This window comes from Rissa tridactyla, chromosome 1, assembly GCF_028500815.1.
Source record: "Rissa tridactyla isolate bRisTri1 chromosome 1, bRisTri1.patW.cur.20221130, whole genome shotgun sequence".
Classification (NCBI taxonomy): Eukaryota; Metazoa; Chordata; class Aves; order Charadriiformes; family Laridae; genus Rissa; species Rissa tridactyla.
In genome coordinates, this window is record NC_071466.1 from 149,826,519 (window position 1) to 149,850,582 (window position 24,064).

The following is a 24,064-nucleotide window of genomic DNA, read 5'->3' on the forward strand; positions in this document are numbered from 1 at the left end:
TATTAAACTTAAAAAATATGTAAAATGACACTCTTCACTATCTATATTTATAATTCAGAGCATAAACAGTCTGGTCTTTTTAATTTTACAGATTTCAGTATTTGGGATCCAGCTTTTCGCAGATTACAGTGGTTCTCAAGAAATAGCCTAAATGAAGTGTAATGTAATACTTCAGAAAATTTAGAGCCTTGTAAATGCTCAGCACTACATTGACATGTGAAGACATATTACAGAAGGGACTTAGGGGATTTCAATGTCTCTCTAATAGCATGTTTAAGGCACTCCTTCATGTACAATCTCTTTATTTTTAGTCCAAACCACGACACAGATTATACTAAACGCACATAGACAAGCTTGCAGGATTAAGACCTAAATTTGACTTTCTTACTGTCTCAGAATTTGCTGCTCCTATAGCAACTACTTTCCCATTATATCTATTTATGAGAAACTTAACTTTTGTGTTTCTCCTGGACTCTATAGCATTTTGCATTTAACACATAGCTTGCATTTATACAAACACCAAGACAGCAGAAGAAATGCTGCTAACCTCTTCCTCAAATGCCCTGGAAAATTCTGGATGCTAAATCCTACATTAATGCATTCAGTTTGTACCAAGCACATTAAAGTTTGTCATTCAGTGGGAAAAAAAAAAAAAAAGAAACATTGAAAATAAGTACCATATTCCAGTCAAAAACCATTTGGTTTTAATATTCAGAGATCAGGTCACTCTACGGATTCAATTAATGACTGATGACTGTGGTAGCTTAGATGTAGTAATACATGTGGGTGGTTGAAAGGGGACTGAGATCAACTCTCTTGCTTCTCACACTCAAACCCAAATTAATCATGATTTACTTTCGTATTGTGACTTTTATAAAAAAGAAGCCCCATTAGTGGAGTGACGTAACTCCTGTGGGTAATCTCCTTTATTCAGAAGAAGAAGTTGTGAACTACATAACTTTCTCCCCAGCATGACACTATTTCCATATTTATATGGTTACTGGGAGTAAGTCATAGCCTGGGTAAAGCTTCCATTATGATATAAACTGTAGGGATCATTTTATCTCTTGCTAAAAATCAACCATTGTAGAGATTAAACAGCTGCTGTTTAATACTTTAGGAACATAATGTTCAACTTTATGATATGCAATAGAGGATACCATGTGCAATTGCTTATGAAGGGGGAGTGTAAGTGAAAGTAGTATCCGAGCAATTATGCTACATACTGCAATTCCGAGATGCCCACATAACGTGACTAATGAAAAGCCAATACAAACTAAAAAATGATGTTGTCACAAGAACAAAAGTGTATCTTTTGTTCTGGAAAAGATTTAGCCCGATATTTTAAATCAGCCTTCCAATGGAAATTACGGCAGGAAAAAATACTTATATGGATGCAGCTCTTTTTGTTTCTTTGATTCTGATGGAGGGTTTTTTCACCTTAAAAAGGGGATAACATGATTTTTTGGCTGGGGAAAGATGAGCACTAATAGACCTAGATGTTCTCCTGAGTTACGTTTCAAATTTAGGGCTGCCACGAATAACCAGCCTTTTTAAAGATGTGCCATGTCATCCTCCAAGAAAGAAAAGCACGAAGGGCTTCAGCTTTACATTTCATTGGAAAAAAAAAAAAACCCAACCTCTGAAGCTCCTACTTCAACAGCTCTGATCCATTAACGAGCCAGAGGAAAGGATTCGACCTGCTGAATCACTTCCTGCAGCATCTGGCACAATGACAACCGAGCATTAACTAGGTCTAATGCCAATTACTTTTCTGAGAGCTGAAGAGATCAGAGTCCCAGGCAGCAGGCCCGCTGGTCTCTTGAGGAGAATATTTTTTTTTTTTTGAAGACACAGAGGCAGAACTCTCCCTAAAGGGAATATATTTTACAGTGATTTATGTAAGGAATCATACGCTTTTGAAACAATGAGACATTTACTACTCAAAACTCCTAATCGCAAGCTAAAATAAGTCAGGCAAAGCTGCTCTTAATTACCCTCAGAGATCCTGAGATCCTGATTTCTCTGATTCCCAGCAGAGACACATTTTTTTCTACAGCACACAATAGCTTTGCAATGTACTGCTCTCCCCATTCCTTCAAACGTACAAACATTTTTTCCTTCACAACAAAACTTGACATTGAATTTGAAAAAAAAAAAAGACTATATGGGTATAAGTCACCCTGGGAAGAGTAAAACAAGGCTTCAAGCTGGGAAAATGGAGAATGAGTGAGCATTTCAGTCACTGATTTTACATCCATGCTCTTTCTTTCTCTCATAAACTACTTTAAAACCAATTAGTAATAAGGTGGGTCTTACTTTCAAATATTGCAAAGCACTAAAATAATTATATGAATTCTGGAGTTACTTCACTCCCATTGAAAAGCCAAAGCTCCAAGAGCAGAAGAAAGCAGGCTTGAAATAAATACCTGGACGACTTCTAACTTTGCCCAGATTGAAAACTGGAAGGAAGGTCATTTTGATAGGCACAAGACAATTGCACACACAGGTATCTGGCCAGAACGTCGAGACTCATGCACCTATTCTTGTGAAAACCACCACAGGGATCTTTAATAATAAGTGGTCAGGGTTTCAGTTTTTCTGCCTCAGTGAAGCACTGAGCCCAATGTGCTGAACGTAGCCTTGCTACAGAATCAGAAGGAAAAGTGCTATTTTGTGCTCAAATTCTGTTTTACAGGTTTCTTATCTAAGAGCCGAATGTGCCCTGTTCATCTTCTCCTTCTAAAGTCCCAGCTCAGGAAGCAATGCGGGGATGTGGGCTGCGCTCAAGCTGATAAAACCCTTGGGCTCCGAGAAGAAATACTGCAACAAATAGCTCACACTTTAGCAATAGTATTTAACAAATAGCATTACAACAGTCTGGACTACAGAACCTAAACAAGGGAACTCTATAGTCTGTGGTGTTTTGATTAACATGAGAAAGTCCCAAAATGATTCCAGAGACGAGCAGAAAATAAACTGTTCAGTCTTGCAGAGAAGGCCCAAATTAACAACAGAAGTCTCAAATGGTAGCATACTTACATGCATATATATATATATATTTATATAATGTCGAGATATTTTATATTTTTATAGGTACATATTTATGCACACATATATTTATAGGTATTCATATTTACACATATATAATTATATATGCATACTTATAATGTATTAAAAAATATATATTGTTAGCTTTTAAAATCATCTTTATCTGGAGGTATCTTTTTTTTCTGGACAGAAATCTTTGAGGGGTAAACCAAAATCCTCCCTGACTTAAGCGGGATGAAGGTTCCACCGGTGAAGAGACATAACCTTTTTCTTGCCCAATAGGCTGAGAAGCAGCACATCGCTGAGGGATGTGAACAGGAAAAACGAAAAGTCATCAAGATATACCATCGGATAACAGAGGTCTTTCGCCACTCTCACTGAATTTCTAAGTAGGCAATCTCTTTGATTGACCTTGCTCTCGTTTTGACATGCACAATTTGGATACACACCGCTCTGTGTGAAACTCAGATCTCCAGCATATGGCCAAGCTGGAAGACTACATCTCCCTGCACCGAATCCTTTGCAGACATCAGAAGATCCCAGTAAACTATTGCGAAATATTGAGGTACGGCCTTGGGAATAACCACACTGGCATCGCCGGCTACCCTGCTTAATTTATCTTGTGGCAGCCTAATGAATGGGGCCAATCTGCAACTGGTAAAGCTCTCCCGATACCAATGAAATTAGAGCAGGAATTAATTTGGTCCTGGAAGCTAGTTGCGACATGTAATTTTTTCATGTGTAAGATACAGATGGAATACATTAGATAGTTATATGTCTTTGCATGGTTAAAATAAACAGAGGACGTTAAACAAGCAGAAATAGCATGCGGCATGAAGACAAATATGAATCTATCCTAATTATTGTCTACTAAAAAAATCAAGTTAATTAATAGTCAGAAAACGATGTAAAGCAGGCAGTGGATAATACCAATACAGGGGAAAACTAAAATAAGAAAATGAAAACCAAGTTTCATCTAATACAGTTTTGCAGGAGAAGCCAATGGTCACTACATGAGTTTTAAAATCTCTTCCCAAAAGCACTGGACTGAAATAGACCTTAAAAAGCCCAGCCTGCTACGCTGCCTTTTCATCCCAAATTTGCTTTCATTCCTGTGGCCTTGTGCTCAAAAAGAAGAGCTACGTTAGTAGCTGAAGCTGGTACCTGAGAGCTAGCATTAACAGGAAACACTAGAAAGGAGCCTGGGCCCTTTCTCCTGCGAAGCCCACAATTCACAGCACACTTTTAGTGCTCGGTACAGCATCCTTCAACGCTGCCAGCAAAAACGCCCTTTCTTTTCCCTGAACCAGCCTGACTTTCTGTTGAGACAAACCCAGGGAAATTCGCTGCTCCCTCCTTGTTATACGAGTTCCTCAAGCAGCGCTGGCCGACTGCCAAAATCACTGCTCCTTCCAAGGTCTGGGTGAGCAGCGGAGGCCACAGTAGGAAACCCTGAGATGCTGCCAGCACACCCGCAGAAGACAGGTGGTGAAAAGCGGTGGGATCCTTTCTGTTGGAAAGGACACCGTCAAGCCTTGGAGGAGTGAGAATGACGTGAGATATGCCCCTTGGAGCCATCAGCCTCACGGTCTTTCAGGAACACCTCGTGGAAAACCCCTGAGCCAGAAATGGGAAGTCTAAGGCTGGCTTCAATGTGCTGAGGGACGCTGGCTCATTTTTCCTTTAGAGATCCCCTGCACAGGAGCGTGTGCTCCATCTGCCATCCTGGATCACACTTTCCCCTGCTACCAGTGACCTTTGTGGGCTCTGGAGATCAAACAGCAATGAGCCCTGCTGCATGACTGCAAGTGCAACACTCAAAGCCCACTGGAAATGCACGGAGAGGCATTTTGTTTCAGTTGTATATGGCACCTGATGCTTCCATTTTTTTCTTTTAAGAAACCAAACAAGCCATAAAATAGGAAATTGGATTAGAATTATTGCTTTGTCTGCAAGGTTAAAGCAGTCAAAGAAAAGGAAATTCAGTCTGCCTATGAACCCTTAAATTGTCTGCTACACATAGATGCTCTCGCACATGTGCCTCATGAAAGACTTGCATTACCCAACCCCATGATATTTTTCCCATGGAACCCTTCATGGGTTGTCCTCATCAGGGCACAACTTGAGCACACAAGAAGAATGTATAGATGATGTAAAATGTGGTTACTCCTAAGTTTCAAGTGCCTCACTCAGTAACATATGAGGCTACCGTAATATGCTTTGAATGCTATTACAGTGGATGTCATTCCTCATTGACAGAATAATGTAAGTACACAAAATCATAACCATTCCTCACCTGCAAGCCAACTAAAACTGTCCATAGATTCTAAGGTGCCATTTACCAAAAAAAAAAAAAAAAAAAAAAAGTCTGGAAATTGGTTTTGCCCCATCCAAATAATTTTTTTGTCTGTCTTTTCTTGAATCTGTCTTCCAGATGAAAAAATCATTTTATATTCTACAAATTGTTTTCAGGTTGGCACATGGAAACAGTTCTGGAGCAACAGCAGAGCCAGAAATATGGCAGGAATCACACAGAAATCTGTGGTGCTTCGCATAATGACGGAGCAAGCAAAATCACACCTTTCCCCCAGGATCAATGCACCTGCAGGCAGTAAGAGACAGACTACTACAAACATGGTCTCCATCACAAAAACCTGTGTAGAAACACATGCTGTCTACTATCTGCTTTCCAGGTTTATTACTGCTTCAATATATTAGCAATCAGAGAACATTGTTATAGCATTTAAAACAGAATATACCTCATCATGAAACAAGAGTGCTTACACTGAAATGTCAGTCAACACTTTTTATGCTTTTTACAGTCAACACTTCTATGCTTTTAAGGTTACAAAAACCTTTTTTTGGAACTCCTTGTTCAAAGAGTTAGGATGAACTTCTGGAAAGGAGGTTCATCCATCACTTATTTCAGTATGTTAGATCTCACCAGGCAGCGTTCCAAAAGGGTCACCCAGGGGAAACCCACAGCTGTCCCTTTCTTCTTGCCCAGACCTTGTGAATTTTCACTCACAAGCCTTCTCAACACATACTCCCTACTGTTCTCACACAGGGTTTCGTCCTACACACTGGGAAACAAAACAAACACACCCAACCTTTTCCACAAGAAGAACTTCTGGGGAAAAAAAAACCACACACACACACACAGAAGAAACAGAAGAAAAAAAGAATAAGGTGTTACTTACTGGTTAACACAGTGATTGATCTTGCTGACTTGGAAACCATATTTGAGTTCACTACCAACAGAGTTACTATGTAATATAGGCCATGGTATTTGGCATTAAAAACCACAGGGGCAGGTAAAGTGCTATTGAATTCTTCAAACTGGAAAAAGTAGTTCTTGGATTCTCCAGCTATCTTCACAACATATACAGAGGATGAGCTCACCACATCAGATGCTTCCAGGGAGACAATGATACAATTGTCGTCTCGGACAGTAACCTGGAAAGGTTCTGTGTTCTACAAGACAAGAAAAAAGACTTCGCTGAAGTAAAATATATTATTTAACTTTTACCCATTTCCCTTGGTATTCATAGGGTACACATTATATTTGTGATAAAGTTATGTTTCACATTCTCCGAGATAGTTAACATCAAACCCTAGCGATTTTTTTCAGAATACAATTCACAGTCAGCCAAAGTCCACAGGCACCTGATTATCAGGCCAGTCTCTCTGCAGCGGAGGCTGGATCCTGCCGTGTGCTTTCTGATGCTCTGACTACTCAATCCCTTCCATCCCGAGGAACAAAGCCTCCGCCTTTCTTTCCTGACAGAAGGTGGAGCAGAGCAAAAGAAGGATGAGATTAAAAAGGGTATCAGGGACAAGAGGATTTCCAATAAAGCCACAAAGTGTAAGTCATTTAAATCCCCAAAAAAGTGATGATTAAATCAAGACTCTTTTATCTTGCAGAAACAGGATCATATATTCTTCAATGCAATATATTCTGAAAACCTGCAACTGAAGAATAATTTTTGGCACTAAGCTTTTCCAAATATGCTCCTTCCAGCAAGTACCAGGTGATACGCAGCTCTCGACACTTTGTCCATGGCTTTGTTTGGTAATTTTTGTTTCCTAAGCTACACCATTTCATTTTCAATATTTCTTTTATTAGTAGTAGAGAGAAAGGCACAATTTAACCTTGCTCTCATATATCATGAGCATGTTAAGTCATTACCAGCTGAAAACACTTTTCTTTTTATTAATTGCAAACCAGCTGTCAGCAAGAAGCACTCGTTCTCTACAGGAATTTCAAAACAGATTCATGGTAACTAATGAGAAAGAAAAGTTCAAGCTTTAATCAAGAGTTACCTTTTTGTTTGTTAGGCCATGCTGCTGCTTAGAATTTTTTTACCCCCAGTGAAAACTGTAATATATGAAATTTCCATTCCCAACCCCATGGTATCTTTTTCTCCTTCCTATTTCACAGGCTGAGAGCTGTATTTGGAGTGCAGGGGGAGCAACCATGGCTAGTTTGCAACTTAGTCATTCAGGCAAGTTGTTCCTCTACCAAAGAGCTAGACACCACCTTCAGAGAGTAATCCTAGCAGCTTGGCTACCTCCTGTCTTCTTGTGGCTTTGTTTAGTGGGGATTCTTCCATGAGAATAATCTTTTTTGGATTTCTGCTGTGGAAGCCAAGCTCCCTATTTGGAATTCACGCATATGGTGTTGCCAGCTACTGGCATTCAAAAAAAAGCAAAAATCCCCCCAAAGCAAAGAATTGTAAGATTTTAAATAACAGTAGTTTGCCTTTACATATATTTATGCTTTTATCATTGGGCTTTGAGATTTCACAGTGTACCCAAGGCCATATCACCCTACAGGTAAAACTATAGGCTCGAGAAGAATGGACCTAAGCAAACTCACTCCTCTGCAAATGTATAAGTCCATCCCAAAGAAGATAAATGGTCTAGACAGCTTCAACCCTGAGATTAAAAACAGAGGCAATGCAACTTCAGCTGTTGATTTGAGGTTTGCTTTGATTAGCCTTTTAAAAAATTACTTTTAAGTTGCTAAAATGATATAAGCCAATGTTATCAATGGATGACTACTTTGTTGTGGAATTATGGGTAATTTTTCACAGATGGCAGAGCAATTGCTCCAAAAGGTTTACAATATAAGACTACAATTATGCAAAAGCTTCCATGTGTTTTCCTTAGCCTCAGCTGAATTCAACAGGCTTACCCTCGAGTTGATCCAAATACCACATTTCAAGTTGTTTGTATTTTGCTTTAAATCCTGATCCAGCATTTGGATTGGATCCACACAGATTCAAACCTTTAACTGGGGATTATGTTTAGATTTGGTCAAAACCAAGTAGAGGTTCTCTTATCCTTCTTCCTCCCCATTCTTCTCACACTAAGAAGATGTGGGATGATTCCTACATCAGCTCTCCTGACGTGGGAAGACAGGAGAAGGAAGGCACCCACTGACTGGCTTTCCAGAAGCACGTACACTATCATATCATGGAAAGCATGGTTGCCTTCCAAGTCCAACCAAGGAAAGACAGACCTGATTTCTACACATTAAGCTTGAAGTGCATGTATATTCCCATAGAAGTCTGTGGGTTTTGACCTCCCATAAACTCGTGTTTGAATGCTTCTCTAGAGGAAAGAGAAGGGTGTTATCTCTAAAATTACTCTAGCCTTCCCTTGGCTTTGCTGCTGAATTGCATGGTACTAATTCAACGTGCCTACCTTGCTATGAAGAGACAGACAAAAGAGCCCAACAAATGTATATGTGCCAACAAACAGTTCGAAGCAAGTTCCTTGTGTTTGGTGGTATTATAAATCATTTGTGATGTTAATCAAGTACAGCTGGAAATTAAGCATATAATTGCAGAGTTATAGACGTTCCCAGGATATAATTAGATGCTTTCAGAGACTGCTCATATGGGGTGTGATTTTATTCTTTGATTCTTCCATAGGTATTGTATTAACCACGTTAAACACTGTACTTTCATTTTTCCCCTCTCAATGTTTCCTTGAATTCTCAGCAAGTACCATTCAGCAAATGATCCGCTAACCTCCTTCAATAGTTCTCACGCAATTAGCATAACGTGCCTCTGCTAGCTAAATGCACAGAAACCTCGCAGGCATATGCTATTGTCACCTATGACAACACCTAACTGGGGAAAATAACCTTTTGTGCGTCCTTTATCTCCTAAGTGTGCGGGGATTGCGAAATGACACCCTCCCTCCTTCGTGCGCCGGTGTCTGGATGCTTTTGAACCACTGCTGCCACGATGCACAGGCATTTTTTTGAGTGACATCTCTTTAGGAGCTAGGTGGCTCATCCATCCCATGCCTGCGCCCACCTGTATTGGTACAGGTACAGGGCACCCCTCCCCTGAGTGGTACCTATTCTTTTCAGTGATTATGTGGCCCTCTTCCACACACCTGTACGTGCCCAGGCTTTTAAACTGCTGCGTGCACGGGATACGCAGTTTGTGGCAGGCATCCGCTGTTTATTACCCAATGGCTCCAGAAATAATTTTTATCCCTTCATTTCAGCTCTAAGGTTTGGTTTACAGAATGAAGTGGCAGATAAGGGATGAATGAAAAGGCCTGGCAATTAACATGCCGTAAGACGAGATCACTTATCTCCTTTGGGATATGGATTTCATTTTGGCAGTGTTTTAAAAGAACGGACCATTCTGGGCATCCTGTTCATGTTGTATGAGGTGAGGGTTACCAGCCAGCACTGGGCTTGCGATTTTGGGAAAAAGGCTAGGGACAAACCTGAGTATTTTTTCTAAACACCACTGGAAGTGACAAACATGCCCCACTTAACTAGATTGTAAAGCCAGTGTGTCTTAGGACTGACAGCATCAGCATGGTAAATACACATTTCATTACTTCTGGTCAGCTACCTCCAGGATTTAATTTGCTGGTGTCACAGCTTGAGCGGCTGTTTCATGCCTGTGGGGAAATTTGGCAGGGCTTGTGCATTTAGAACCAAATGATTAGCTCCAACTTCCTTCCTAGTTTATTATTACAAGCTCGTGCCACGCTAAAGCACTTAGGAAAAAAAGAAAAAAGGGTAGGGGGAAGTAAATCCCACAATGTGACGCCTGTTCACAGTCATTTCCAGCGCAGGGATGAGTCATGCTGGTGGAATTTCCAGCCAATAACCAGGTCCCAATTAAAATAAAAAGGAGGGGGAGGCAAGGAGATATACAACATGTCAAACACACACTATTCAAAGAGTAATAGGAAAATAAATGGCGTGCAGCAGAGCTCAGAGTTCTCTTCTGAGAAGTCCATATCCTCAGTTTATTCCCTTACAACAGTATGAGTTTTACACCTGAGGAAGAGATCAAAGGTGCAAAACAGCTACTAATTTTATGTACTTTAGCTTTTGAATGTCTCACGCGGAAACACATTGGGCCAAGACCCAATTACCAAAAGTGCAAGTAGTTACATGTTCTGCTGACTTTAGGAGGAGCTGGGAATGCTCAACACCTCTGCAAAATTAAAGTACTGGTAACTGCATATCATTTAATGCTAGACAGGTGGAACTAAGACCCTGAAAAATCCAACTTCTGCCAGCGATTATAGTGTCATTCCTGAATATAACAAATTTTTCAAAGAGGGCAATTGAAATCACAGAGCAGGAGTAAACTTTGAAGCTACAAGGATGTACTTCTTACTACCATTATGATCATCTACTATATAATTGTGGTCAAAAATAACCGCAATGCAAGTATTACAAGACAATGCTGAACATTATATCCAGACCTCCTGGACGAAATACTGGCTATTTTTGTGAGTGATTCTACTATACTCAGATATATTTTGTTCCAGTGACCAATACTGCTAATTTCATTCTAAATCACATGACGACTCATTCTCGCCAAAATTCATCTTACTAAATTTTAGGTACTTAATGGAATGACTGAGAGCCAAGATGACCTTTTCAGACAGTGTATCTTTGGATTCATCTGGGATCTGCATTACTTTTGAAAGTGCACTGAACAGCCAAAGGGTCTGTGCTCCCAGCTGGGCAAAATTCCTGCTGTCCTCTGTCACCAAGTGAGTCCAAGCCTTTTAACAAAGATAGGACTAGGATCCACATTTCGGGTTCTTGGCTTCTGCTATAATCTTGCAGTGGTATCTCCACAGACAGCACATAAGAAATTTCATAAAATAGAGAGTATTGCAAAGCATGAATAAAAGTCACATCACAGTCTTTTTGCACCAGCTTCTTAATGTATGTTTTTCCTCTGACGGTGACAAATGATACTGAAGAACAATTACAATAAAAATGGTAAACATTCATTTTATTCAGCAACGAGAATCTTACTTTCAATAAATCCATCATGCACTTCTTGGAAATTTATTGTTTCGTTTGAGTCCCTGTGCAGGGAACAGAGTGAAAATCTGGCCTACTTAAACTGTTTTAGTCATTTACTCTATTTTGTAAAAGTCTCTGTCTCCGTCTCTCTCTGCAGGCTAGAGACTTCACCACTGGGGGTTGATCTCAGCCACCTTCCAACACTTTATAGCAAGAAAAAAGAGGGGCCCCTGAAACTCCCTTCTGTTGGAATATGAAGTCACCATCCAGAACAGGCAACAAACTCTGGTTTCAAACAACTTATTTGTCTTGAAGTATGAATTAATACTTAAATCTTTACTTTTGATGACCCTTCAGGTTCCCACCTCGCTTCCATTGTTACTGCGTCATCTACCTGGCTCAGCCCTATACCATATCTTTCTTATTTTCACAGCTCCCTGCTCATATTCTTCACAGAGTACTTTCTGCTAAATGTTGCAACATCAGACTCTGCACTGTCTATGTTCCATATCCAGGCTCTTTACTCTTGTTTCAAAGGCTCTCAATAAAAAAAAAAAAAAACAGAAAACCAACATTTCATAGGACTGAAACTGATATAGTTTCACAAAGAGATGCAAGCAGTCTCAGAAAAAGCAGTTCCCGTAGCCATGACCTGAGAAAGATCCTCTCTGAGCATAGGTAAGAACTGGGTGAAAATTGCCCCACATCAACGCTTCTTTGGAATCGTTAGCTATCATTATTAGATCCTAGTTTTAACAAAAAAAGCAAAGTCATCCTCATAGAATTTAGGGAAGAAAGTGCGTCCTGAGCTTTCCACATGTTCCAGTGAATCCTAGAGCAGGCACAGACCTGACGTGCACTGCTGCAAGAGGAAAGGACTGTTTGAAATGGTCTCCAAGAGTGTGAACAAAAATGTTACAGATTTGGAACAAAAATGTAAAGAATTGTTACAAAAATGTAAAGGCTTCTTGAAAATAAGGATATTTATTCCTGGGGCTTTTGTTTTTATCTACACTTCTCCGCAGATTGTGCAGAGATCTTCCCTTAATAAATACTCTTTGGCAGAAATACTCCATGGGAGAAATGGAAACCCTTATCTTCAAGATTTTGCATGCAAAAAGGAATATTTTAAGAAGGGAAAAGCTAGCAAAAGCAGCAGTTCTCAGTAATTTATAATATTTGATTCAGGTTAACACACCATTTCTGGCATTCTTCTTTATGACTAGTGCCCTCAGCACTGTTGCTATTCTCAGTCTTTAAAAGCCAGTAATAACAACCTGCTAGTAGTATTTTATAAATGAGCTTCAACATTTCTTTGCTCTGGGAGACAGCTTTAAAGGGACAGGTATTTTTTCCCCCTCTCTGCACACGAATGCTGAATATGAGGGTGTGGTTTTATATGCAAATGTCCATATGGTAGGTAGAGTCCATCATGTTTTGCTACCATTCTAAGGTTAATAATCTGGAAGGAACTCTTTCTTGACACTATCAACTGCTATTAGGATAGCATTAAGTAAATGCCAGAATGCTAAATACATGGAAAAGAAATGTTTGAGCTCAGTAAGGCTAATATCTTCTATGTATCACCGTGTTAGCATATCCAATATTTAATAAATTATTGCTAAATATATAGTTCTATTCCGTCTTTCTAGTGCAAACTGGAGAGGGTAAAACCCAAGCACCGTGATCCAGAGACCTTGATGCTGACGAAGTTTAAAACTAAGTTAGAACTTCACAGATGGCATTTCTCCCTGTTATTGACCCTGACAGCACATATACACCCCAAATATGACAGGAATACACTCTTGGGAAGATATAGTTTGGTTTCTCTCCACACTAGATTTTTCGCTTCCCTCTAGTACTAAAATTATGTCAAAAAGGATGTCTGCTGAGAGAAAATATGAATTTGATCCCCTTCCCTAACCATGAACACTTTCATCTATCTGCTCACGCCTTTCTGGACCCTCCACAATTAAAGTTCAGCCATCCCTTGTGGATGTACCCAAACAAATACACATGCCAGATGAATTACGTGCTTTAATTAAAATGCATCTTTCTCAAAAAAGGGCACAGGAAACATATTACATCGCCTCATCAGTTCCCTTAACTCTGTCAACCGCTCCTTGTAGTGATCTTCTCCAGTCAACACTTGTTCTCTGTCTTTGGGAGAATAGTTAAAGCAATTTTCTACCTGGACAAATGTAAAATGATCAGAGTTGTACACAGGCCAGGTGGGAAGACAAGGTCATGTTAGGTGGCCCTTCTGTTAAACTCCGAATAGGAGAAGTTAAGGGGAAAAGAAAAGAAAGATTATTTTCTAGGACCGGGAGTTAATTGAACAGCATGCTCCAGGTATACGTTATCCTAAGAATGTACGTACTCTCCATCACTTGAGAGCAAGTGCTTTCACAGCACAGCGACTACAGGTCAAAACACATCCAACTATACTTCAGTTCCCTCTCCATCATAGAGGAAAGGAGGAGGAACAGATCACCAGCGGAAAATGCTGAAGGAGAAGACAGAGTGAGTGAGAAATTAATGTGGATTTTGAAGGACTTGGATTATTACAAAGAAACCTCTCTTTCCATGGTGTCAAACAATCTTTGAGGTGTCTTACATTTCAAAGCGCCCTATGGGAGATGAGAAGGAATACTGGAGCAGATGTCTTTTCTGGATGATGAAGGACAAATTCATTCATGATGTTTAGTGCTTCAGCTCCGAAATTGTGGATTCACCTATGCGAATGATGGAAGTCTATAATATCAGCTTCTGATGCTGAAACAGCTTCTGAACAGCTACTGATGCTGAAAGGTGACATTAGAAAGTCACACAGAAAATTTCTGATGTTCAACAGTACATGAAAACCGATGTTGCACCATTAGAAAACTGTGACCATGACATACTCCATCACTGCTGTGCAACAGAGAGGAACTGGACTGGACTGGTGTCAGCTGAACTTCGTCTTCCACACTGTGGCAGAGAGTATGATGGAGGGGTAGAGACGGAGCCTTATGGGTACTACAAAAGTGAAAATGCCTTCATTTTGAATTGATAGGGTGTATATATACCCTTGATATGTGCATAGGTGAACTAGTTCATAAAGACAGAATGCCATGCTTTGCTATTTGCGTTACCCACAAAGAGCACAGCTGGGAGGAAGTTAGAGTTTTGGTTTATCCGAGAAACTGGAGACCAAGTTGGTTATCCAATTCATTTGAAATCACAAAGCAACTTAGTGGAAAACAGTGGAAGAGAACAAGACGTTCTGTTCCCCCTGCGTTAATCTGTAAGAGAACAGACTAGACGCCAACGAATAAACTTATAGATAGGGGCTATTCCAGGAGCCTAACTCCTTGTTCCATAACTCCAAGTGATTTTAAAGGGAATTAGGCACCAAAATACTTCTCAATATTTTCAAGAAGTCTATTTTTTTCAAGTATGTTCTGAGACTACTAGAGAGGTTTGGAAATTTGAAATAAGGAGCCATTAATAGAAAAAAAAAAAAATTCCTATTTCAAATCAGTTTTTCTGACATGAAGAATTCAGAAGCAGAAGTGGGCCGTGTTTTATCCCCATGTAAACTGCTGACTTCAGTTTGGCCCAGAGTTCACCTTAAACAAGCGGTCTGCCTTATTGCCACTCATTTTTCTGCCACCCCCCTCAGAAAAAGAGCCCCAAACACCCACCACCTTTTCTTCAAAGGTGACAGGCATGGTTAGGAAAAAAAAGTATAAGTCCGGATCACCAGTCTTCCTATTCTGTGCTCCAAAATACTTACTACCTTTCTGCCCCAAACCATAACCATAATGCGGTGATGGATACCCCCTGAAAGATTGCTTAGTCGGGCTCAAGTGTGGGTTTGTTTTGTTTTCAGATCTAAGTGGAATCTGATATTCTGTCCTTTGATTACGCTGTTGTGTTCGTGTGTTCTCTAAATTGGCAAGAGATGACCAGATAACCTGCTGAGATTTTCTCACGTTATTTATCCTGTGGCTGAATGTTTTTTTTTTTTATTTTCCTGCTAAAGTATTTTCTGTGCATGTTTTTGGGGAGTTGGTTGTTTTGCTTGGTGGCGTTTTTTTTCGCTTTTTCGCAACCTGTGCTCAAAGAGAGGCAAACAGCCCGTGCCATTACCCTGCTTACTAGCAAGAGATGAACTCTGTAACTCTCTGTGCAGCACCGGGTCAATTGCAAATCTGCACAGAACATTTCAGTTGTTGTTACAGCCTGATTTTCAATTCATTTCTAGTGTGGCTTTAGGCTCAGCTAAGCCATTTGTACCGATTTGATGAATTCCTACCCACAGAAGTGTTCTCCATCACGGTACTGCTGGCAACGTGCTGCTCGGTAGTCATGAACGCTACCAAAGTCTCTCACACTGCGAAAACTCATAGCTCCTCACTGCCACCTTCCCCCTGCAGGGATCACTCTAGCAGGATTTATTTGGTCATAGTGTGTGAAGCGTTTAATTTTTAGTACAGCTGCCACCAGTTGACTTGAGGGAAGTGAACGAGAGGAGCGAATACAAAAAGCTTAGGAAGTGGAGTCAGAATCCTCAGCTATGGGGTGAAGTCCTTTCAGATGTAACATGTGGCACCCCACCTGCCCAGAGAAAGAGACTGGTCAGGGGAGAATGACTGCTCTTACCTATTGGAGGGATGACGGTACAGGTTATCGAGTATTATATGGCTTTCATGAAAGATATAATTCTTCTACACTGTCATCTCCTAGCAGCTTAATGGCTTCCACTCAGAGAGCAGAGTCTTCTGCAACTCTGTTTACCAGATCAGGAAAATAATAATTCCTTCTGCTTCTACTCTAATACACCCCCACCACATTTATCCTTCATTGGGATCCACTTGCGTGCTATGACAAGAACTTCCTTAAATATTCTGCGTACTTCTGTGTGTATAACTAAAATACTGAATATCCTGTTACCTTCAAAGTGAGGAGTTCTGTTGGCCAGAACTTGTATGCTGAGACTTCTGTACTCGGCATGGGATTCATCTGACTTCATTTTATCAAACTAAAAAATTGGCATACAGTCAAATCTCATCATCTAGGCTCCCTCTGTACTCTGCAGGGAGAGACGGACCTGAAGAATTTGATTTATCCACTTAAGATTAAACAAACTGCCTTCTGCAGACGCTTTTCGTTCTCTGTGCACCTTCCTTTTAAACATCAAGAGTCAGATGAGACCAGAAACATCAGCTGCGTATGGTATGATGGCAGCTGCAACTCAGATTTGTGTTGCCATTTTCATGCATTATGGCTCCTAATCTTTTTTTGTCTAAACTGATACTATAAGGCTTAAATTTTGTTTAGCTAGTCTCTTTTTCAGCAGTATAAAAGTACATGATGGCCATGAGTGAGCAAGGTATATAACTTCAAGCATACAAGAGGTCCTACTCAGCAAAAGATGTAAGCATGTTCATAAATCCTCTGCTTATGTGACAAAGGCCAGCCCTGTGTACAAGAATCAATCACGAGATCAAGGTCTCTCTTCCTGAATTGCCAAAGAGTAATAAACCCCTGAAATTTCCTTCTAATTTGTTTTGTGTCTTTTACGATGTGAGGTTGCTAAAAAGTCATTCAAAGGATAATAAAAGTCTTGGTTCGTTAGGTGATGCTGAGAATCCTTGCAGGTTTGGTATTCTCTTCATACAAATTATTATTCCTTGCTGTTGTCATGTGGTTTTTGCGCTTGACAGTTATTCAGTGGCCAACAGGGACGCAGAAAAACCTTTATAAATACATTCATCAGCCAAGTATTTTAGGCTGAGGTAGCTCACAGCAGTAATAGTATGGAGAGCACACAGATTAAATTTCCAGCTGGTTTGGCAGTTACAAACCATTTGAATGCAGAATTTATAGAATTAAACTTTAGCCGTTAGCTTTTTTTTATATAGTTCTCTTTTAGTACCTGGCAGAGCTTTCCCCAGGCCTGACAATGGCTAGCCAGGCAAGAGAAGGCTGAATACACTGCAAGATGAAAGTCAGCTGAGAAAAGGGTGTGTGGAAATCCTCAATGGGGATTCTGTTCCCTAAAGCAGAACTGACTCTAAAACAAAAATATATCATTTTAGAACACTGCTTCCTCATTTTAACTCAGGATGCTAATCCTTTATTGTCTCTTACGGAAAGGATGGTTTTATAAACAGCATGACCTTAAATGAGTCAACATGACCTTTCCCAGACATACCCCACAGTAAATATTTACTGAGCTTTATTTCATAGGCATTAACTCATTGGTAATATAAAAACCTTTCAGGTCACTAGGCAATGCAATATATAATAATATCATTTTGACATATAAAAATACGCACAATTTAAAAGTGATAATGATTTTCATTCCTAGTTAACTTCTAGATATGAGTTCACCGTGCATTGGTTTACGCCGTTGTTCTCTTCTCCCATTTTATGAAGTATTTTTGTTGCCAGTGAAAGGGAAGGATGGAGGTGATGACATAGGTTTTTTTGCATTTATTTAATTCACAGAAGTCATGCTTCCACACATAAGCACTGGTCATTTTGCATTACACTAATCCAGGTAAAAAATACATTAGTCTAGTTGGCTGGCTGCTATTTCCCAGTTTCAGTATGGTAATTTCTCAGTAACTGCAATGCAAATACACAAATCTCTCTTATCTCATCAATTCCTGTACTCAAAATTCAAGCAATAAATATATTGCCTGAACTCCTGCCCAATTTTTTGACTGAACCAAAACATTTTTCATGCTCCTCCTGTGAGCACACCAGTACTTCAGAATACCAAAATTCAGGTTCTACTTTTTCCACATATATGACTATGAAAAGTCACTAAGATTGGTTTTGTAAATGTGTATATGTGTCTTACAACGCAGATAAGTACCTACAAGATCTTTAAAAAAATTGGAGCTGGGCACCGAGATTTTTTTTTCCTTTTTAAAGTCGAGTGTACGCCTTTAAATCTCTCCACTTGCAGAGCAGGGTCCTTTATGGACACACACGTACACAACCTACCCATAAGAGAGATGCAAGCACATGCACACTGGCAGCGCTGAGCCCCCATGGCAATGGGAGCTGTTTGGTAACCAAGCCAAATGGGTGGTTTCTGTTAGTTATTTATAACTTTTTAAATTTTTAAATACATTCTTGACTTATTCTCCACCAGGTCCTTACTGATATCTTTCAGTTTTAACTCTGCTTCCACTCCAGTGTGCCCATACAGCAATGAAACCCTTTTACTATCAACATCTACATTTTTGTTTCTTAGCTCAAGTTTATTCTCAATGTAATTTTTGAGACCTAACTCAGGTGCCAGGTCAGTCTATCGGCAGAAATATGCTCTTGACCAAGCTGTTTCCCATCAACCTTTACAGATTTAAAGCAGCAGAGAAGGGAGAATGTTTGGTGTTTGGTTGGGATTTTTTTTTTTTTTTTTGTGGCTAAATGACGATAGGTTATATTGAGTATTGCAACTCCAGGCATGTTCCTGTGATGATTTCTCAAGTGACACCAAGAGCGCTGCCAGCACGCAGAAGAAAGTTATGGCTCAGTGTTGTCATCTTGTTTTCTTCAGAGGAGAAACTCATCACCCAACAGCACTGTGAGCTCCCTACATCTCACAGCACCAAAAGTCATTTGCAAGCAACAGCTTCTCCGGAGACAGCTTAATGAAACACCAGCAGTAACAGACTGGGTGCATACTCTGAATTCGCTTCAAGCACCATCATTGGTTTAAATTACCCCGAAGATTTGGATCATAAACACAATCAGTTACCACAGCTCAGCCTATGAGCAAAAATGTATTTATCTATGGTAACCAAATTGGTCATGCTCTGCTTATCCCTGCTGTTGCAAATACATCTCTTAGTATGCGTGTGAAAGAGCGAACATTCATACTTGCATTAAGTATTTGCATGTTTATGAATAAACTATAATCCATTTGATGGTATTCTCCTTTCTCATCTTATTAGCCCTATAAGCTCTTCATTCAGTTTTTACACGTTGCATACCAAAAAGACAGCAAGAGAAAAACGCTGATGTCCTTATAAAGATGCACACAAGCGCAGCAAGTCTGCATAAATAGGAAAGACTAGACACAAACACTAGAAACCGTGGCCCGAAGAGCAGGAATGTCTTAGTTACTGGCACAGTAAAAACAGAAGCTGGAGAAATGTTGCGGGGTTTTTTTTTTCCTGTTTGTCTCTACTTGAAAGAGGGGTAAAAAAGACATGCATGAGTGATGGTAATGGAAGTCCCATTTGTGTCCAATTCACTGGAGAAACAGTACAAGGACATATCCTCCTTGTGAAATAATTTGCCCTGTATTCCTTGAGCCAGATGAAAGTCCCATTATGTACCAAGTAGCATGTGCAGATGAATACAGATTTGGGAGATCTATTATTCTCTCAACACACACTGCTTCAGTGTAACTCATCTTCAGCTCTGTCATGAAAACAGGCTTCTTTCCGGGTGCTTCGTACTGTCATAATGTGTGACTTTTTTCAACTAACCTAGAATAGATTTGAAAGCGCACAGCAGCGGTGAGAAGTCATTCAGGATGAGGGCTCTTGCTGTGAAACAAAACCGACACATGCTCCTGAAACATATAGCAATTAGCAAGTGTGAAATCAAAAAATCACACCACACCAATTGTTAGCAAGGCATACAGAAGCAAAAATAAAATGAAAGAGCTACATCTTTATAGTCCTGGACAGTTTGCAATTCAGAATTATCTTTGTGAGCGCGTAACAATTTCATTCCGTAAGCTAAGGCTCTCTGCCTCATACTGACACATCTGAGCTCCTCAAAATTATCCTCTTCACATCGCTACGAGATAGAAGGTGCTATTATCCCAGACTCTCTCCCCATTGTTAGTCTGCCAACCTGACAAGAAGTTTGTGGAGGAATGGAAGATTTTGAGATCTAAAGAAAGATTGAAGATCATGCTGGTTTCACTTAATAATCAAAGTTTTCTCCTTTTGCAGCTCTAAGAAATAAAACTAGGTCCAGTACTGCGCCTGGTGCAGAACAGTACATTGGAGCCTGTTCAGCCTATGAGCCGGTGTGTTACCAGTAAGTTTTAAGTGCTAACAGAGCAGCTCCTTCTACCATACCAAATTAAATAACAACAAAAGAAAAAATTGTACTTCCTACAACAATGAGGCCCCATTCTTGGTTAAAATCTCCTGCTACAATCACATTACAAATAATCCCGAACAACACACAAGCACGTCTCTGCCAGCAAAAAGCAGTCTGCATCTACACATGGTAAGACAGAAGTTGGAAAGAAAAGACCATGCTGCTTTATTAAGCTGTCCTAGAAAAGCCAGTAGCTATCATTCAGACGCGGGTCAGAAAAAAAAAAAAACAGTCGTCCAATCTGGCGTGAATGTAGCTGGAAATCAAACGCATACAATTCTCATCAGCACCTGCTACAGCACAGTTTGGTAGCTTTGGATGAGAGGATGGAAACAAAGCCACCTTTCCCATTCAAATGGGAATCCAGTCCGCTCCCCTTGGGTCCCAGTCTGTCAGGTTAACGGCAAGACCATCCCTCCTTATTTCACCCCAGGGAAGCTGCGATCCCAGCAGGGTGGCAGTGGTGTACGGCACACACCGTGGCTAACCCCAGCATTGCTCTGACTTGGCCTCACGGCTAGGCAAAGCACCGGCAGAGGTTTTTGCAGTAGATGAAAAGGACTCTGAGATCTTTAAAGCTATTTCCGCATCCAGTATATAAATTTTCGCTTTTGAAAATCCCACTGGCACCAATTTGTACCTTCACAGACCTAAAAATCTGTCCTTCATGATTTCCATACCATGGGCCAAAGCATGATTCCTGCAGCACTAGGCCAACTCACTGATGTTAGCAGTTGATTTATCTTTGTTAAGAGAACTCAGGTGCCTTACCTGAAGCTGAAAAACTTGAACTTATGTTTTGAAAAAGTTATTAAGAACATATTTGATACCCACATCTTACATGGTGGGGTTTGTTTTGTTTCATTTTAAGTATTTCATGTTAGCTATTCCAAGACATTCCAGCACGCTTTTGCAAAAGTAGCTCAGAATGAGATCTAGGGAAAAAGACCAAGACCACACACAGAATAATGATTATAATTCAAACAAAACTCCTCAAAGGGCAAAAGAAGTTACAACTGTGATAACTAATTGATTCTACATACACAAAAAATGATAAGAAGGATTTTGCCTTGGTAAGACATATTTTTTTTTTTTAAGAGGGATTTAATTAAATACCTCTCAGATCTTTTTTTTTTTTTTTTTTTGAGATTTTAACTGTCAGGCAGCATATCCAAAAGAAAAATGATACCATCCAGGAAGTAATTATCTGCAATAAGTGTGCTGTTTGACTTCTTTCCTGCTACAGTGATCTCTGGCAGAAGGAGGAAGCAAGGAAGTTGGAGGAGGAGGAAAGAAAAACTGATTCAGTAATCTGAGAAGTTAAAGACATTTCTCTGTGTCTCAATTAACAGAAGGAGGGTTTGTTCTGCTGGGGGAGCAGCACAAGGTTCATAAAAGCAAGGACTATTTTAGCGACTGTGTGTCATATTAGAAACTGGAGAAACATAGGGGGCTTGACACAGCTTTATTTGCCCTGGCTATATAGCCACTGCTAGCCAGAACTGTTATTACGTGTTGGGGGATCAAATCTGGAAGCTCCATCCACACAGCGCAGCCAGCTCTGAGTATGGGCAGATGCTGAAGCTCTTGTTAACCTTGGCTTTGCTTTTCCCTGGTTCAGCTGGCTGCCCTGGGCTGCCACACAAGGACAGATGCACAGCACAAGTCATTCCGGCTCTTCCCTTGTCTGACAACTCCAGTGGAATCACAGAATGGTTCGGGTTAGAAGGGACCTTAAAGATCATCTTGTTCCAACCCCCCTGCCCTGGGCAGGGACACCTCCCACTAGATCAGACTACACCTATTCACTACAGAAATTTGTTTTTAAGTTTTCAACGTGGATGTATCGCTCATATTTGTAGAGCCCCATTCATAAATGTTTTATTACCCCTGGCTGGTTTATCTTGGCTCCTGTTATCCTAGATAATTGAGAGCTGAACTGAACACTCAATATTTAAAATATGTTTCCTGTGTGTTTTGATGATGTCATTTTACTTATTGAGTCCCGTCACTGGTTATCCCACACAGACTAATCTTTTGTCCTTTCCCCCAAAGACTTTTGCATCTATTATTTGATGCTAGTCTTTCCATATTGTTGAAAACGCCTGCTTTCTGTTCTGCCAGTAACAGGAGACACAAGTCCCTATTTCTGCTTCTTTCTTTACTGTTGCTTGTACGTGACACTGTCTTGCCATAAATAAGCAAGAATTCCTCCTTTTTATAGAGGTTTGTAATAAATATCAACAGCTTCTGTCAATTTGTTTCATGTATATATTTAGAAAACGCATAAATAGGACACAAATTTCATGTAAAGCTTGCAAGTGGTTTGCTCCCACTTTCCTCACCTTTAAAATAAATTTTAAAAAACAGTATATTAGAAACATAAGTGTTTTGTATCTGTGGCTGATTTATCTCTGTGTTGCATTCTACAGTCTCTCTCTCTCTTCCGTATCCTTTTTTTTCTCACTCCTGACTGATGTGGACTGATGTTCCTCCTTTGAAAAGCAAGCTGGGAACCTCATCCAGTGCTCCCAGCACCCAGCTCAATGGGCTTCCATTCCTACCAGGAGCTCTCACTGTTTCTTCAGTCTGCACTGCAGGCATTGAGCACAGCTACAAGATAATGAATCTAATTTTCATTCTCATTGTTTTGCTCCCCAAGAGGATAAGAGGTTTGTACCTCCCCTCCTCTGTGCAGAAGCATGTCATCCTAAACACGCAAGACCTCGATCTGAAGGAACACGGCAACTCCACAAATATTTTTTAAAAAAAAAAACCCCTTTCAAGTTGTGAAACTATTTTCTAATGTCAGCAATGGTGGCACAGAAAACCCTTCTGCTAAGTCTCACGAAACTATGCTTTTGGAGAAGAGAGCAAGAAAAGTCAGCCTGAAATAATCATATATTCCTCCGTGCATGATCGCTGCAGTGACTAATCCCAATTTGCTGCCTTAACTCCCTGCTTCTGTCTCCCTCCCTTTCAGAAGGCAGCAAGCCCGCCCAGCAGTGAGGACAAATGCGAGTGGAGGAGAAAAGGCAATTTGTACTCATGTTCTCTCCCCCACCACGCTTCCTCCCACTCCAAATTCAGTAGCAAAGGAGTTATGTTTTGGTTGACTATTTGAGCCTAAATTCCCAGCTATTATGCTAACAAAGACCAATGAAGTAACATTTCTTGGTTGATTATGTGGCTCTGCTGTTGATAGTGCAGCTGAATGGGGAAGACTACAGAAAATCTGCATGGTTTGTGGTACAAATGTTATGTGGGACGTGCCCAAGCCACAGACTTCTTAGACCTTCATTCAGTTTTCCAAGAAGTTTGGGAGCATTTCAGTCGTGTAACTTTCTTGCCACCCTGCGGGACAGGGTCACAAACTGAAGTTCAGATCTAGACAATTTCAATTGAAGAGGTGATTAAAGCTGATGTCGAGATTGGAAAATGCTCTGTGTTTCTGTGATATGGTATCCTTCACCGGAGAATTTCAAAGCACTTTCCTAATACATGTTAATGAGACCTCACAAGAATGCTATAAATACAATATCATGTGTATATGACTCATGCAGCTTATTAATTTTACAT

The 24,064-nt window shown here is 40.2% G+C and overlaps 1 protein-coding gene across 1 annotated transcript in view; it reads right to left on the reverse strand.

Moving 5' to 3' along the window:
- Positions 1-24,064, reverse strand: part of PTPRO (protein tyrosine phosphatase receptor type O) — a 155,865-nt gene that overhangs the window by 60,497 nt on the left and 71,304 nt on the right. The window contains 1 exon segment of the mRNA XM_054188417.1: positions 6,252-6,525. Within this exon segment, the coding sequence (XP_054044392.1) occupies positions 6,252-6,525 (274 nt within the window).